Source organism: Carassius gibelio, chromosome A6, assembly GCF_023724105.1.
Source record: "Carassius gibelio isolate Cgi1373 ecotype wild population from Czech Republic chromosome A6, carGib1.2-hapl.c, whole genome shotgun sequence".
Taxonomy (NCBI): domain Eukaryota; kingdom Metazoa; phylum Chordata; class Actinopteri; order Cypriniformes; family Cyprinidae; genus Carassius; species Carassius gibelio.
In genome coordinates this window covers 18,328,835-18,344,155 of record NC_068376.1, presented here as the reverse complement: position 1 = coordinate 18,344,155, position 15,321 = coordinate 18,328,835, and the positions used below count along the sequence as shown (strand labels likewise).

Genomic DNA, 15,321 nt, shown 5'->3' with positions numbered 1-15,321 from the left:
TTCACTGGACCAAAGATAGATTGTCTAGAATTAAAACGAGTATTGATCCTACGTGTGATCGGTGCAGACAGGCTCCTGCTACACTATTACACATGTTTTGGTTGTGCCCTAAGCTGCATAATTTTTGGCAGTCCATCTTTGAGGCATTCTCTGAAATATGTGGAAGAACAATACAACCATCTCCTTTCATTGTTTGGTGTGGCTCCGGTAGATGACACCTTTTCTGGGCGCCACCTAAATATGATGGCCTTCTGCTCTTTGTTGGCTAGGAGGCTTATTCTTTTCAAATGGAAAGATGCTCTCCCCCCAACATATGGCCAATGGATTAGGGAGGTTATGAGTTATGTTCACTTAGAAAAAATTAGATACACTGTAAGAGGGTCCACTAGAAAATTCTATACAATCTGGCAGCCTTTTATCTCCTTTGTAGAAGGCACGGCAGCTATCAACATGTCTATGTAACCCAATTGTGTGTGCAATGCATATGTGCATGCATTTTTTAATTAATTAATTTATTTATTTATTTTTATTTATGGATGATGTCATTTTATTTTATTTAGATATTTTAATTATATATGTATGAATCTGCAGACTCATATCGGAGTATGTCTGGTTGCATGGTAATTCGTTGGGGTCCAGTACATGTGGTTTGGGGGCATTGGGGAGCTGTTTGGGTTGTTTGTATTTACAGGAACTAGACTTGACTATTTCATGTGAATATTGTTTATCTTTTGTTTGTTATCTTTGAAAATAAAAGAGACCTTGATCAAAAAAAAAAAAAAAAAAAAAAAAAAAAAAATAGTGAGTGTTAAAGTTAGAGGGTCAAATAAAATGAAAGAGATGTGATTTAAGCCGATTCTTGAAGATGGCTAAGGACTCAGCTGCTCGGATTGAGTTGGGGAGGTCATTCCACCATGAGGGAACATATACATACATACACACATACATACATACATACATACATACATACATATATATACACACATATATATATATATATATATATAAATAATAAATATAAATATAAATTTCAAAAAATTGTTTTGAAAATGGCCACAGATATAGAAACAAAATGATCAACAAAATATCATTGCTGGCCAAAATAAAATAAAAACGGTTATGGAGAGTTCTTATTGTGAATTGCTTTATGGCATCACATCTGGTTAGGTCACTGTAATGTTATGTGATATTATTTAAAGTCTTACCAATATGATTGTAGTTTTCCCAGAGCAGTTTAACAGTTTAATTTACCATACTTAAATTCATTCTGCTAAATTCTGTAAGCAATAGAGAAAATAAGAAACAATGTGCAGATTCTTTCTGTGTCGGCCTAATCATAACAGATTTCTAAAAAATAAAAAATAAAACCTAAACATAACCTGACCCTGAAAGGTTTCTCATTTGACCAGTAAACAGAATCATTCAACATGTGCTAACACATACTTTACTTTGAATCAGCTGGGAGTCTATTCTCACGTGCACTTCATGAGCACTATTCATCCATTATGCCTAAGTAGAAAGTTTGAAGCGTACAAGTAGAAATGTTCAAACCAATGCCTTAAGAGGTTCATTTTGTAGGAAGTAGACAGCGAGGCACTAGCATTTGGAACAGAGCTATTATTTTTCAAGGGTTGCTTGCTACTGACCTGTTTTCTCAGCAGTGGACATGATATATTACACACTACTCTATGTTGAACTTTATACAATGAAGCAGCTAGATTACAATACTTTGTTTTGAGCTCAAAGCTTCCAAACAGCACTACAGGTGAAAGTTACTCCATCTACCTGGCTGAAAGAAAGCCAACTAACCCAGCCAAAGCTGTTTTACTGGTCCTAAATGGTTTAAACTGGTCTAGCTGATCTTCCAACTTGGGCAAGCTAGTGTTCAGTTGATTTGGCTAGTCTGCAAAACGAATTTCTTTAATCTAAAACAGGAAAAAAAAAATTATAATCAAATAAATAAAGAAACAAACAAACAAATAAATAAGCATTAAAAAATAGATGCTAAATGAATAATCTGCTGAAAAAAATTACACACAAACACAAACACACACACACACACACATATATATATATACACATACATACACACATATACATGCATATACATAAAATATTACATAGATGGATAGATGGATAGACGGATAGATGGATAATATTATCTAGCTGGTTAAATACAGATGGGCTGTAAAAAATCCCAAACAAAAAGCAAAAAACAATTTATTAATAAATATATATTTTTTTCTAGTTATTTCTAAGGTGGTTGCCAGCGTTGCCATAAACCATTTGAAACCAGCAAACAAAGATGAGGCTAGAAAAAACTTTTCTTACATTTCAGTGGCAGAAACTACTTCACATCCCTCAAAACACTGAACTGAAATATTCATCCAAGATACAATGTTCTATACATTTCAATAAATGCATCTGCTTTTTCGTACTAAAGTGTCACCAACAGAGCTGATTTTATTGATAAAATCACTAATCGATAATGAAAATAATCTACCACAAATTTAATTCTAGATCGTGTTTGTGAGCTCTGCATGGAAAACATCCGTCAGCACTCTCATCCGAAATGTGACAGACTTCAGCTGAACAGACTTCAGCTGATGATTAATTTGCTTATTGAATCTGAGTCTTCATTTAGTGTACATGAATGTAAATGATTTTGTGTTTATGTTTGTGCATGTGTAAACATGACACTGATGGAGATTCTATCACACACAACATTCAAGCATGTTTACAGAGTGCACAGAGACACAGAATATAGATGCCATGCAGCACAGAAATCTGTCATGGAGCCAGAGGAATGCTGGGAGATTTTACCTTCATAGGAGAGATGTGTGAATGGGAAACATAGCCGTGTACATTCTCAATCTGGGAGATGTTCTTCTCCGACACCTGCACCAGCTCAGGAGGACGCACATCCCCTGGTAGGTGTGGAGAGCTGTGTTCTGGAGGCGATGTGGTATCCTCATCCTGATATCTGTATTTCTGAGAGAGAGAGAGAGAGAGAGAGAGATAGAGAGAGAGTGAGAGAGAGAGAGAGAATGCGTGCAGTTTTAATACAATGCTATACTAAACACATTGCTTATAGCTACACTGGCCCAAACACAAAATGTTTGATACACAACTTGATGTCGTACGACCAGTGAGAGAGAAAGCTCTTCATACCACAAGTAGACAAGGGAATGCTGAATATAGGATTATGTTTTAATGATGACACTGCAAAAAAAAGAAAAAAAAGAAAAAAAAACCTATGACTAAAAAATTTTTAGATTTGCATGAGCTACATTTTACCCAATTCGCAATTTTTACAAATACCAATCATACATAATTTTTTAATGAAATTTTATACAATCATACATTTTTGGGGGGGATTTTAGATAAATTTAAAAAAAGATTTGCAGGTGATGTGAGAAAAATAATGAAGTGTTTCTTTTACATAATTTTTTTTCTCGCTGGCAAATATATATATATATTGTCTAGTAAATATTTAACACTGGTTAATTCTGAGCCTTGGGCATTCAAATTCAAACCGCAATGTACAGTAGAATACTTCTGATCTGAAGAAAAATAAAACAAGACATCACAAAGTTTAAATACAGGACTGATACAGAACTGTGAAACACTATTTCAACTACATTTCTCTCTAGACCACACTACTGAGATGGGAAACACTTTTTAAATGAGCCAGGCACCCCCGGATCCTACCCGCTGCACAGTCGACCCCAATCTGCCATGACTGCATGTGAAATATTGTTCTGTAACTTTCTTATCGGGAAACGCAAATTATTTAGCAGTGCCTTTTATCCACAGACATCCATCTTGTCCAGATGCCTTGTTGACCCTGATACATATGCCCACCTGTATGGCATTCCTAGGATATGGGTTAGGAAATGCAAACACAAGTCTAGATGGAAAAAAAAGAGGGCAGGTTTCTAAGGGAAGGTAGAAAAAGTGGGACAAACTCCAAGATGAGGTCTTATGCTGGTTCCTTACAGTAATGTCACTGCCTCCGAGCAGCATGGGGGAAGACTGAGTAGATTTGCCAACATGGAGATTCACAGTAGAATCCCATGCCCTATTTAGCACATCACAAGCTACTGATGTAATGATCTGAAGTTCAGCATAAAGACACAGAATCAAATTATATGGCGTTAGTGAAATAGTAATAATAATCAGAATATATATAGAATATATAGAGAGAGAGAGAGAGAGAGAGAGAGAGAGAGAGAAATACATGCAAGATATTTAGTAATTAAAACAAATTAAAAATATAATATATAATTAGTAATTAATTATTATTATTATTTTTTTTATGTCATATAGTTTGTTTCAAAAAAAATTTTTTTCGTGTGGGACCAGTGTGAATTAATAAATAAACTGAAATGTTATACAAATTCCAAACCAAACCAAAAAGCAACAGGTATAATATTTTCAATAATTGATTAATAGTTTAGTCTAAGAAATAATGTTAACCTTATTTTGTGGTGGAACCAGTAAAAATAATAAACTGAACTGTTAAATATAAATATAAATACTGGTTACAGTAAAAAATTCAAAAGCAAAAAAATGTAAAATAATAATTAATTAATTGTAATATTTTATATATATATATATATATATATATATATATATATATATATATATATATATATATATATATATATATATATTATATATATATATATAGACACACACACATATATATATATATATATATATTTTTTTTTTTTTTTTTTTTTTTTTTTTTAATTGGTGGGACCAGTACAAATTAAAAAAAACTGAACGACTGATTCAACCAGCCCAGCAGAAGAAGAAAAAAAAATATTGTTGAGCTCTGTATTTAATATACAGTATTAAACAGACAGAGAAGAAGTCTGCTGCTACTACCGGTACTACTGATGCTTTGGTAAATGGGAACTCAAAATCCTAAAAAGTCTGCTGAGTTTTCAGCAGAAATGCTGTGCACAGAGTCCTTTGCCTTGTTCGGAACAACTCAAAAGTTCAAACTGAACTCTCAGCGGGCCACAAAGCCAGCAAAATTGAAAGGTGAGTTTGAACTCTGGGCCACTGCTGGGAGAGAAAGGGACAGACGGGGAGCAGTTTTGGAGATGTTATTACACCGCTGAGTGCTTCAGTGACTCGGCTTCAGGCGCGCAGCCGCTGCCACTGTGAGGCCAGCTTGCCTGGATAATGAGCTGCTCGACTCTCTCGCTCTATGCTGGTCCGTCCAAACTGAGCAAACGTCAGTAAAACCTAACAAATGCAGAGAGATCACTCACACAGCCATTCAAGCGAGGAGGACAGGTCTCGGAAAACTTGACAGCAGTGAAAAACGAATGCTAGACAGGCTTTACACAGGCGACGTCCTCTACAATACAATGCCACTGCCCTAGAGCAGGGTGAACCTTGAGAATGAAATGCAGTTTGATGGATGCTGTATAGGATCTTAAGGAGTGGAAGAGGGCCGCGCCTGCTCCTCGTGCCCCTTCTGTCTCAGGTCTAACCGTGCGGCTGTAAAGATGTCAGCTCTTGTCGGTTTATCTGGCAGAAAACATACCGAAGCCAAGAGCTCAGCAAACACAGCACTTTATTATGGATGCTTCACCTTGAATACCTTCAGGAGAGCTCTGTGGCTGCACATCCCACAGCCAAAACCACCATATTCACTCCACAAGACGAACCATCATTTGCATGATAAATGCGTAATCAGCATAATTTGGGATTATGAAGTCTGGCACATTCACTTCGGCTGAGCAGGTGTTGCTTAATATCAGAGGCCCTTCAAACAAAAGGCAAGCATTCTGTTTGACAAAAAAAGGGGTCAATAATGAAATAAATTCTACAGGTTTAGAATAATAACAGTTTAAATTATAAACTGAGACACTGTTAGATTTAACAGACAGCACAGGCCCATTTCAAAGCATCTGACCTAATTATGCCACTAGTTGCATTATATTTACGATTTTTTTTTTATGGTTTTGAAACGGTCTATTAAGATCAACAAGGCTGCATTTATTTGATAAAAAAATCTGTAATCAGTAATATGAAAAATTATTGCAATCTAAAATAACAGTTTTTTTATATATTGTGTGTGTGTGTATAAAAATAATTTTTTTATTTTATTTTTTTGTGATGGCAAAGCTGAAAAAAAAGATTAAGTGCAATTTTATAAAAGATTATTTAAATGTACTTGTGATAAAAAAAAATGAAACGTTCTGCATGATCCTTTACAAATCATTTTTTAATATGCTGATTTGGTGCTCAGAAACATTTCTTATTATTATCAGTGTTTAAAATAGTTGTGTTGCTTATTTTTGGTGGAAATTTTAAGGAATTACTCGAACAGAAAGTTTTTAATAGCATGTATTTGAAATGACTTTTGATCAATGTGACTTTCAATTTCTATCAATATCATTTTCTTTGAAAAAAAAAAAAAGAACTACTGCCCCCAATTTTTTTCAAAGGTATTGTATATTTTAATGTATTTCCCTTCTCCTCCTGCTGGCAAATCAATAATAAAGGTGTAGACCACTTAAATTAAAATTCTGTCATCAATTATTCACCCGATGCTGTTCCAAAATGTTCTGCTTATCATACATAACGACTAAATTACTTCAGATGACTTTGATTAAACCAGTGGAGATGTATGGATTACAATTAAACTACTTTTATGTCCTTTTTGGAACTTTTGGACCCTATTTACTTTCAAAGTCACAAACAACAACAAAAACAGCGAAAACATTTTCAATGTACAATCATACAAGCATGAAATAGAATAGGGGTGAGTAAAGGATTACAGAATATTATTTTTGGGGTGAATAATCCTTTTAATCTGAAAGTTTCTGAAACATTGATGCTGGTTTCTATATGGTCCAAACTGGTCAAAGCTGACAGACCATTTTGGACCATCAACATACTAGCTATGATGTTTCAAAATAGCTTAAGCTATATTTTCCAGAAGTGCCGTTGTAAAATTTATGAAAAAATAAAATGTATATTTGATCAGAACTTTATATGCCATCCCAATAAGCACAGAGAACTGTACTTCTCCCTCCCTCTGTCTGCCCTTTTCCTGCTGCGATCCACAGGACAGACAGGAACGAGACATGAGATCATCAAGTCCACTCCGACTTGTGCTTCAACCTGGGAGATGAAGAAAGAGCTGACATCTAAACAGACAGTGTGCTGTGAGCTGAATTAAAATAGTTTCTGCCTCTTGTCTCTCTAGAAAACATCATGGCCCTCCCTTCTCCCAGCTGTCCCCACTGCAAAACCTAAAATTAAACTTTCAAAGCACATTGCTACTGCTCATCCAAAACAGAAGCAGGCTGAATTTGGTTACACTCAAACACCAGATGACAACACAAATAAAGCAACAATAAGTGCTATCACTTGCAAAATGTTACCTGAGATAAACTAGTCTAAAGACCTCAAATTGAACTGCTGGGACTAATAAACATGCAAAAACATTTATCTATTTATAATTCAATTATGAGACATATTAATTTATTATACATCATATTATGTTCAAAAAATAATTTTAATAGAAATAACAGTGTTCAACACCAACACATTTGTGGTTTGGTCTTGATGAATGTTTTCCTGAAACTTTTCAGTTGAGTTTCGGGGGTATATACGACAAAAAATAAATACAAATTAAATTAAATTAATAAATAAATAAATAAAGGTTGGGAAACACCATTTAAAGGGATACCCCACCCCTGAAATTGAATTATGTCACTAATCACTTACCTCCAAATCGTTCCAAACCCGCAAAAGCTTTGTTCGTCACAACACAATTTAAGATATTTTGGATGAAAACCGGGAGGCTTGTGACTGTCCCATAGACTGCCAAGTAAGTTAGACTGTCAAGGTCCAGAAAAGTATGAAAGACATTGTCAGAATAGTCCATCTCCCATCAGTAGCTCAACCGTAACGTTATGAAGTGACGAGAATACTTTGTGTACGCGAAGAAAACAAAAAAAACAACTTTACTCACTGTAACAACATTTTGGAGAATATCCGCTGAAAGCAGGCAGCATACGCTATTGTGTCAGCCGTGTCACACAGACACATTTTCTGCATGTATTTACGCTTTGATTTGAACGTTAAATAAAACAGCGCATCCTTGTGTCGCGACTGACACAGATGAGCTATATGTTGAATAAAGTTATTATTTTTGTTTTCTTCTAGTACAAAAATTATTTTCGTCGCTTTTTAATGTTGCGGTTGAACCACTGATGGCAGATGGACTATTCTGACGATGCTTTTCATACTTTTCTGAATCTTGACAGTGTAATTTAACTGGCAATTTATGGGACAGTCACAAGCCCCCCGGTTTTCAAGCAAAACATCTTAAACTGTGTTCTGAAGACAAACTATATTTTACGGGTTTGGAATGACATGGGGGTAAGTGATTGACAACATTTTCATTTTGGGTTGGAATAATCCTTTTAGTGTTTTACGATTAAGCATTAGTTAAAAGAAACAAGGACAGATTTTACAGCTCAAATTGGAAACATATATCCTAAAAAACAAATCAAGCACAAATTTTATGTTACACACACAAAAAAAAAAAGATGGCTGTCTGTTTCTTGGGAGCTCTCCCTTGAGATGACTATAATTAACTAGCAGGAAGCCAGCTGTAGGTCCTTTAAGAGAAAGCTCTGCATTACTGTGAAGATTCAGTCTGCACAAGACAGGAACAACAGCCATAAGCAAATGCTGGGTGGAGACATGGGGTTTACAGACTTTAAATGGAAGCAGAGAAAAAAAGTGGCAAAATTAAAGAATCCACCCTAATTTGACACTAAACTGCAAATTCAATTGTAAAATGGATTGACTTCACGTCAGTGATAGGCTGTTTAATCATATTTCAATAAGTTAAACAAATCATTTGCAATTGGGTGGCATATCATACAATTAATTATATTTACTTTTTAGTCATAAGTTAATGACATGAAAAATATTAATAAAAAATACATATTTAATCAATTTTATTCAAAATTGAGAATCATTTCTAATTTCTGATCTATTGACAAGATTAATATAGCTCGTTTACACCAAAGCTTGTTGCATCGCTCACATACTTTCTTCAGGATTTTGAGATGGGAATAAGTGTTGACCATCCTCAAGCTATGTATTAACTGTGCTGATTAAAGTATATATATATATTGTAATTGTATTTAAATCAACAAAAAAAAAAACAGGATTTTATTTTATCACCCTAAAGTCAATTTTCTCAACATGAATTTAGAGTAGCTTTTAAACCAGAAACGCTGGATTCAGCAATCCTTTTCTGAACATAACAGCCAAGTATCCATAATATAAGTTAAAATACTTCTAGACAGCAGAAAAGGTTTGAAAATTATCTAAATTAACACTTACTCCCAAATTTATTAACTTACTCTGTTCCAAATACACCGTAATCCTTTCTAAATGTTATTTTAAATTTTACATATGATGCATTTATTTTTTTATTTTTAGAAGCTGGTCACATAGGGTCCTTCCAACAAAATTGAACTTTAATTTTATAAAATTAATTTTGTTTGCTTGGGTTTTTCAGAAAAAAGAAATGCATACATGTTTTGGAACAACACGACGGGGTGATCAATTCTAACATGCTTTACGTAACAAATTGCTAATGAATGATGCTCATATTAGAGCATGTGGAACTGACACTCACAAAAGGAGCTTCACGGTTAAGTGACTAAAATGTAAAGTGCTCAGTTATATAAGTCAATATGTAAAAGGATAATACTGTCCAATGAAGCTGCTACCACCGATCTGGACGAACTCACAGAGACTGTAACATCCTATATTAGTTTCTGTGAGGATGTTTGCATTCCTACCAGGACTTATTTAACATTCAACAACGATAAGCCATGGTTTACAGTAAAACTCAGACATCTTCGTCAGGCCAAAGAGGATGCCTACAGAAATGGGGACAGGGTCTTGTACAATCAGGCCAGGAACACACTGAACAAAGAGATCAGAGCGGCTAAAAAGACCTACGCTAAAAAGTTGGAAGACCAGTTTTCTTCCAACGACTCAACTTCAGTTTGGAGAGGACTGAGGGCCATCACAAACTACAAGACACCATCCCCTTGCACTGAGGCTAATCAACGGCTTGCTAACGACCTGAATGAGTTTTATTGCAGATTTGAAACCCCCAACACCCATTCTGACCATCTCCCTGCACAACCATTAACACCTCCTGCAATCCCCCGTTCCACACCTACTGCTCTTCAAATCTGTGAAGATGATGTGTGCCAGGTCTTCAAGAAGAACAAAAGAAGAAAAGCACCAGGCCCAGATGGTGTTACACCAGCCTGTCTGAAAATCTGTGCTGACCAGCTGGCCCCCATCTTTTCACAGATCTTCAACAGATCCCTGGAGTTGTGTGAAGTACCTTCCTGCTTCAAACGCTCCACCATCATCCCCATCCCAAAGAAACCAAAGATAACAGGACTTAACGACTACAGACCTGTGGCTCTAACGTCTGTCGTCATGAAGTCATTCGAAAAACTGGTTCTGGGTCATCTGAAGGACATCACTGGACCCTTACTGGACCCCCTGCAGTTTGCTTACCGGGCAAACAGGTCCGTGGATGATGCAATCAACATAGGATTGCACTTCATCCTGCAACATCTGGACAAAACAGGGACTTATGTGAGGATCCTGTTTGTGGACTTTAGTTCGGCTTTCAACACCATCATCCCAACAACCCTCCAGACCAAACTGACCCAGCTCTCTGTTCCTAGCTCTATCTGTCAGTGGATCACCAGCTTTCTGACAGATAGGCAACAGTTAGTGAGACTGGGGAAATTCACATCAAACAGCTGCTCCACCAACACTGGTGCCCCTCAGGGATGTGTTCTCTCCCCTCTGCTCTTCTCCCTTTACACCAACGACTGCACCTCTAAAGACCCCTCTGTCAAGCTCCTGAAGTTTGCAGATGACACTACAGTCATCGGCCTCATCCAGGACGGTGATGAGTCTGCTTACAGACAAGAGGTTGAGCAGCTGGCTGTCTGGTGCAGTCTTAACAACCTGGAGCTGAACACGCTCAAAACAGTGGAGATGATCGTGGACTACAGGAGAAACCCCCCTGCACTTTCCCCACTCACCATCATGAACAGCACTGCAGTGGAGTCATTCAGATTCCTGTGAACCACCATCTCTCAGGACTTGAAGTGGGACAATCACATTGACTCCATTGTAAAAAAGGCCCAACAAAGGTTGTATTTCCTTCGCCAGCTGAGGAAGTTTAACTTGCCACAGGAGCTGCTGAAACAGTTCTACTCAGCCGTCATTGAGTCTGTACTGTGTACTTCTATAACTGTCTGGTTTGGCTCAGCAACAAAATCGGACATCAGAAGACTACAGAGAACTGTTCGGACTGCTGAAAGGATTATTGGTGCTCCCCTGCCCACCCTTCAAGAACTGTATACATCCAGAGTGAGGAAAAGGGCTCATAAAATCACTCTGGATCCCTCACATCCAAGTCACCCCATTTTTGAACTTTTGCCATCTGGCCGGCGTCTCAGAGCCGCAAATACCAGAACAGCAAGGCACAAAAACAGTTTCTTCCCCCAGGCAATCTACCTCATGAACAGTTAAAATGTTCCCCACTTATGCTTATGCAAACAAAAGTGCAACATCCTTATATTTATTTGTTACCCCTCCATCCTAGTACATCCCTGCATCTTTTTCAATCCTATCCCATTATCATTTATAGCACAATTGTTTATACACTTATTTATTTGGCTACATTTTTTTTTTTTTTTTGTCTGTGTGTTGGTGTCTCTGTGTACTGGAAGCTTATGTCACTAAAACAAATTCCTTGTATGCACAAACATACTTGGCAATAAAGCTCTTTCTGATTCTGATTCAATACTGATCTTCAGAATAAAACATCAGACTGCATCTTGCACAGTAAATATCTGCACTAAATAGCAATTATTTCCATTTCAGGAAATAACATATCGCAGCTTATTAGTCCTATATGTCATTATATACCATGTAACGATCTAAATGTTAATAATTAAAGGGGGGGTGAAACGCTATTTCATGCCTACTGAGTTTTTTACACTGTTAAAGAGTTGGATCCCCATGCTAAACATGGACAAAGTTTCACAAATTAAGTTGTACGTTTGAAGGAGTATTTCTGTTCCAAAAATACCTCTTCCGGTTTGTCACAAGTTTAGGAAAGTTTTTTTCGAGTATGGCTCTGTGTGACGTTAGATGGAGCAGAATTTCCTTATATGGGTCCTGAGGGCACGTTTGCCGGAAGAGCGCGCGCTCCCGTATAGCAGAGCACTGAGAGCACAACAGAAGGTCACTGATCAGAGCGAGAGCTTTGCGAAATGTCACAAAAGGAGTGTGTTTTTTGGTTGCCAGGGCAAGACAACCCTGCACAGATTACCAAAACAGAAACAGCATTAAGCGACCAGTGGATGGAGTTTACAGAGCATCAACGGAGTTGTGCAAGTCTGTGTGTTTGTTCCCCTGCATTTCGAAAGATGCTTGTTTTACAAACAAGGTTCAGTTTGACGCCGGATTTGTACATCATTTATTTCTTAAGGATAATGCAGTCTCAACGAAAAAGGGTCACGATCGTGTGTTGGAACCGCATGCGGTGAGTAAAACTGCTTCAAATATCTTTGTGTTATTAACTTAGCTATCGGCGCGTGAGCACATCAAGTAAACAACATGCGATGTTGTCATCAAACTGCAGTTTCCACATGTACAGCTTAAAAAAAAAAAAAGACGACAAAGTGGAACAGTTTCAGTACATACCACATAGAGACGTTGTTGCTGATGCTGCTCTTGTTAAATTTCATAAATATACGCTGAATCTGACTGTTAGCCATGGTTTGTTTTGGTTGGTTTTGTCCTCACGGTGTCACAGCTTCCAAACGCTCTCAACGCAAAAGCTTACTCGCGCTCGTGATTCTTTAGCTCCGCCCTCACGTCACGCCTCCAGCCGGTCGTGTTTTTCCGGGAAAAATCGGTACAGACTATCTTTCTCTTATGAATATAATAAAACTAAAGACTTTTTGGAGTTATGAAGGATGCAGTACTACTCTATATGTACTCAAACAAATGTTACAGTCATATCAACCTAGAAAAGACATTTTATTCTATAAAAAGCATGTACAAATTAAAAAAAATTGTATGATGACAAGACGCGACACTGAATGCATGCTGCAGAATTTTCTCCAGTACAAAAATAAAATCGCTAACCAATAATTTGTCACAGAGAGATGATTATGTATTTGAATCATAGTCACATTTTACAGTAGTTCATTATTAAGTGACATCTGTTAAAAGTACTGTAGCTTCATATAGTTTGCCATTTTAATCTTCACAGCGGTTTCTATTTAAGGACATATTAGCGGCTGATGACAAAAACGGCAGGTGGGAAAAGCGAGAGGAATGGGGATGACACTAAACCTAATAAACAGCTCCACAGGCCAGGAGAAAACAAGCTGTCCGCAGCATACCAAACACACTTCCTTTACAAGCTACATCCCTGAGAGAGAAGGAATTGGTAAGATATCAGACATCCATCTGCTGACCTTTACATCAGGTCTACCACCCTAATAATATATACACAAAACATAAAAATATATCTGATGACCTGTAGCTGCTCCAAAGCGTATTAATGCGGAGAGAAAAAGAGGAAAACAGTAATTTAGACAACTTAGAATAGTTGATTGAAAAACGTAAATTTTGCTGAAAATGTACTCGCCCTCAGGCCATACAAGATGTAGAGGAGTCTGTTTTTGAGATTCAGATTTGGTGAAATTTTGCATTACAGAACTCGCTCACTTATGGATCCTCAGCAGTGAATGGGTGCCATCAGAATGAGAGTTCATATGGCCCAAAAAAAATAATCCATGTGTAAAACCAAATACCAAACCATAACCAAATGGTTGCTTCTGGCAAAAAAATTTGTCCTCTATCCATGATACTGCTCATTCTGATGGCACCCATTCACTGCAGAGGATCCATTGGTGAGCAAGTGCTGTAATGTAAAATTTCATCATCTTGGATGGCCTGAGGGTGAATAAATTCTAGTGGTCGAGCGATATGTGTTTTTTGACAGCCAATGCTGATATCTTGGAAAGCAGGGGGGCTGGTAGCCAATATGAAGCCGATAAAAATTTTGTAAACATTATTATTCTTAATATTTAAGAAATTTGAATTAATTTGATAATGGATTAACAAAGTACATAAATGCGTGTTTGCTTAATGCTGATAGAAAATGAGAAAATATTATAATATTTGCCTTCCTTTTCTAATAGGCCTAATATAAAAGCAATCGTTATAATAATTTCTGTATACATTAATTCCTTTGTTTAACCATTCTATCTGATTATAGACCGACTTCTATCCATATTAGACAGAACTGTTGAACTGAGTGTGTGAGCACTGTGTGCGCTCAGGCACTGCAGCTCTCAGTGACATCAAAATAAGTTCTGCATCGAACACATTGTCCAAACAGAAAAACTTCAAATATCGGCCGATATATCGGCCCTAGGCGATATATATATATATCGGTCGACCACTAATAAATTCTCGGCATATTTTCATTGTTGGGTGAGCTATGCTTCTTTGTATAAAAGGAAATGACTGAATGAGTGACGTTCTATACAGTAAATTGTCCTGATCACAAATGACCTACAAATGCTGAAACACTGAAAAGAAGTCCAGGAAAAGCTTAAAATAAATCATAAAATCAACTGACTGAACAACTAGGTTTTTTTCAATGGGATTTTAGAGAAAACATCTTCAACTAAAAGGATTAGACACATTTTAATAATCTACTTCAAACAGAAAATTATATCACTGGGCAACAGGAAAATAGAATAATTCAAACAGTTTATTCAAACATCAACTGAATTGAGAAGTGAGCTTGAATTTACATCAAAAATGTTTAACATATTTTTTTTTCTATGAGGACCTCTGTCTCTCTGTGTTATTGTTTAAACTCATAGCAAACATTATATTGTGAGAAGTTCGTAAAACAATCTGTGCTGAAGCGTTCCATTTCAAGTTCACATTTTTCTCTCATCAGCAGTATACAAACCGACTGATACCAGCAAGTTAATATTTACATTTTTGAAAAGTGACCGTAAAGGATTTTACATTTTTAAAGAAAATGTATTTCAAATAAATGCTGTTCTTTTAAACTTTCTATTCAAAGAATCCTAAAAGTATCTGGTTTCCACAAAAATATTAAGCAGCACAACTGCTCCAACATTGATAATGAAGACTGGAGTAATGGCTGCTGATAGCTTTACCATC

General features: G+C 36.5%; 1 protein-coding gene across 13 annotated transcripts in view; it reads right to left on the bottom strand.

Annotated features, from left to right (window-relative positions):
* LOC128015600 (disks large homolog 1-like) overlaps nt 1-15,321 on the bottom strand; it is a 112,683-nt gene that overhangs the window by 64,446 nt on the left and 32,916 nt on the right. For all 13 annotated transcript variants that reach the window (XR_008183957.1, XM_052599549.1, XM_052599550.1 and 10 more), the window contains one exon: nt 2,824-2,991. Coding sequence is in view for 12 of the 13 variants with exons in the window: in XM_052599549.1 (XP_052455509.1) it covers nt 2,824-2,991 (168 nt within the window). In the remaining variant the exon portion in view is untranslated. The remainder of the gene's footprint in view (nt 1-2,823; nt 2,992-15,321) is intronic.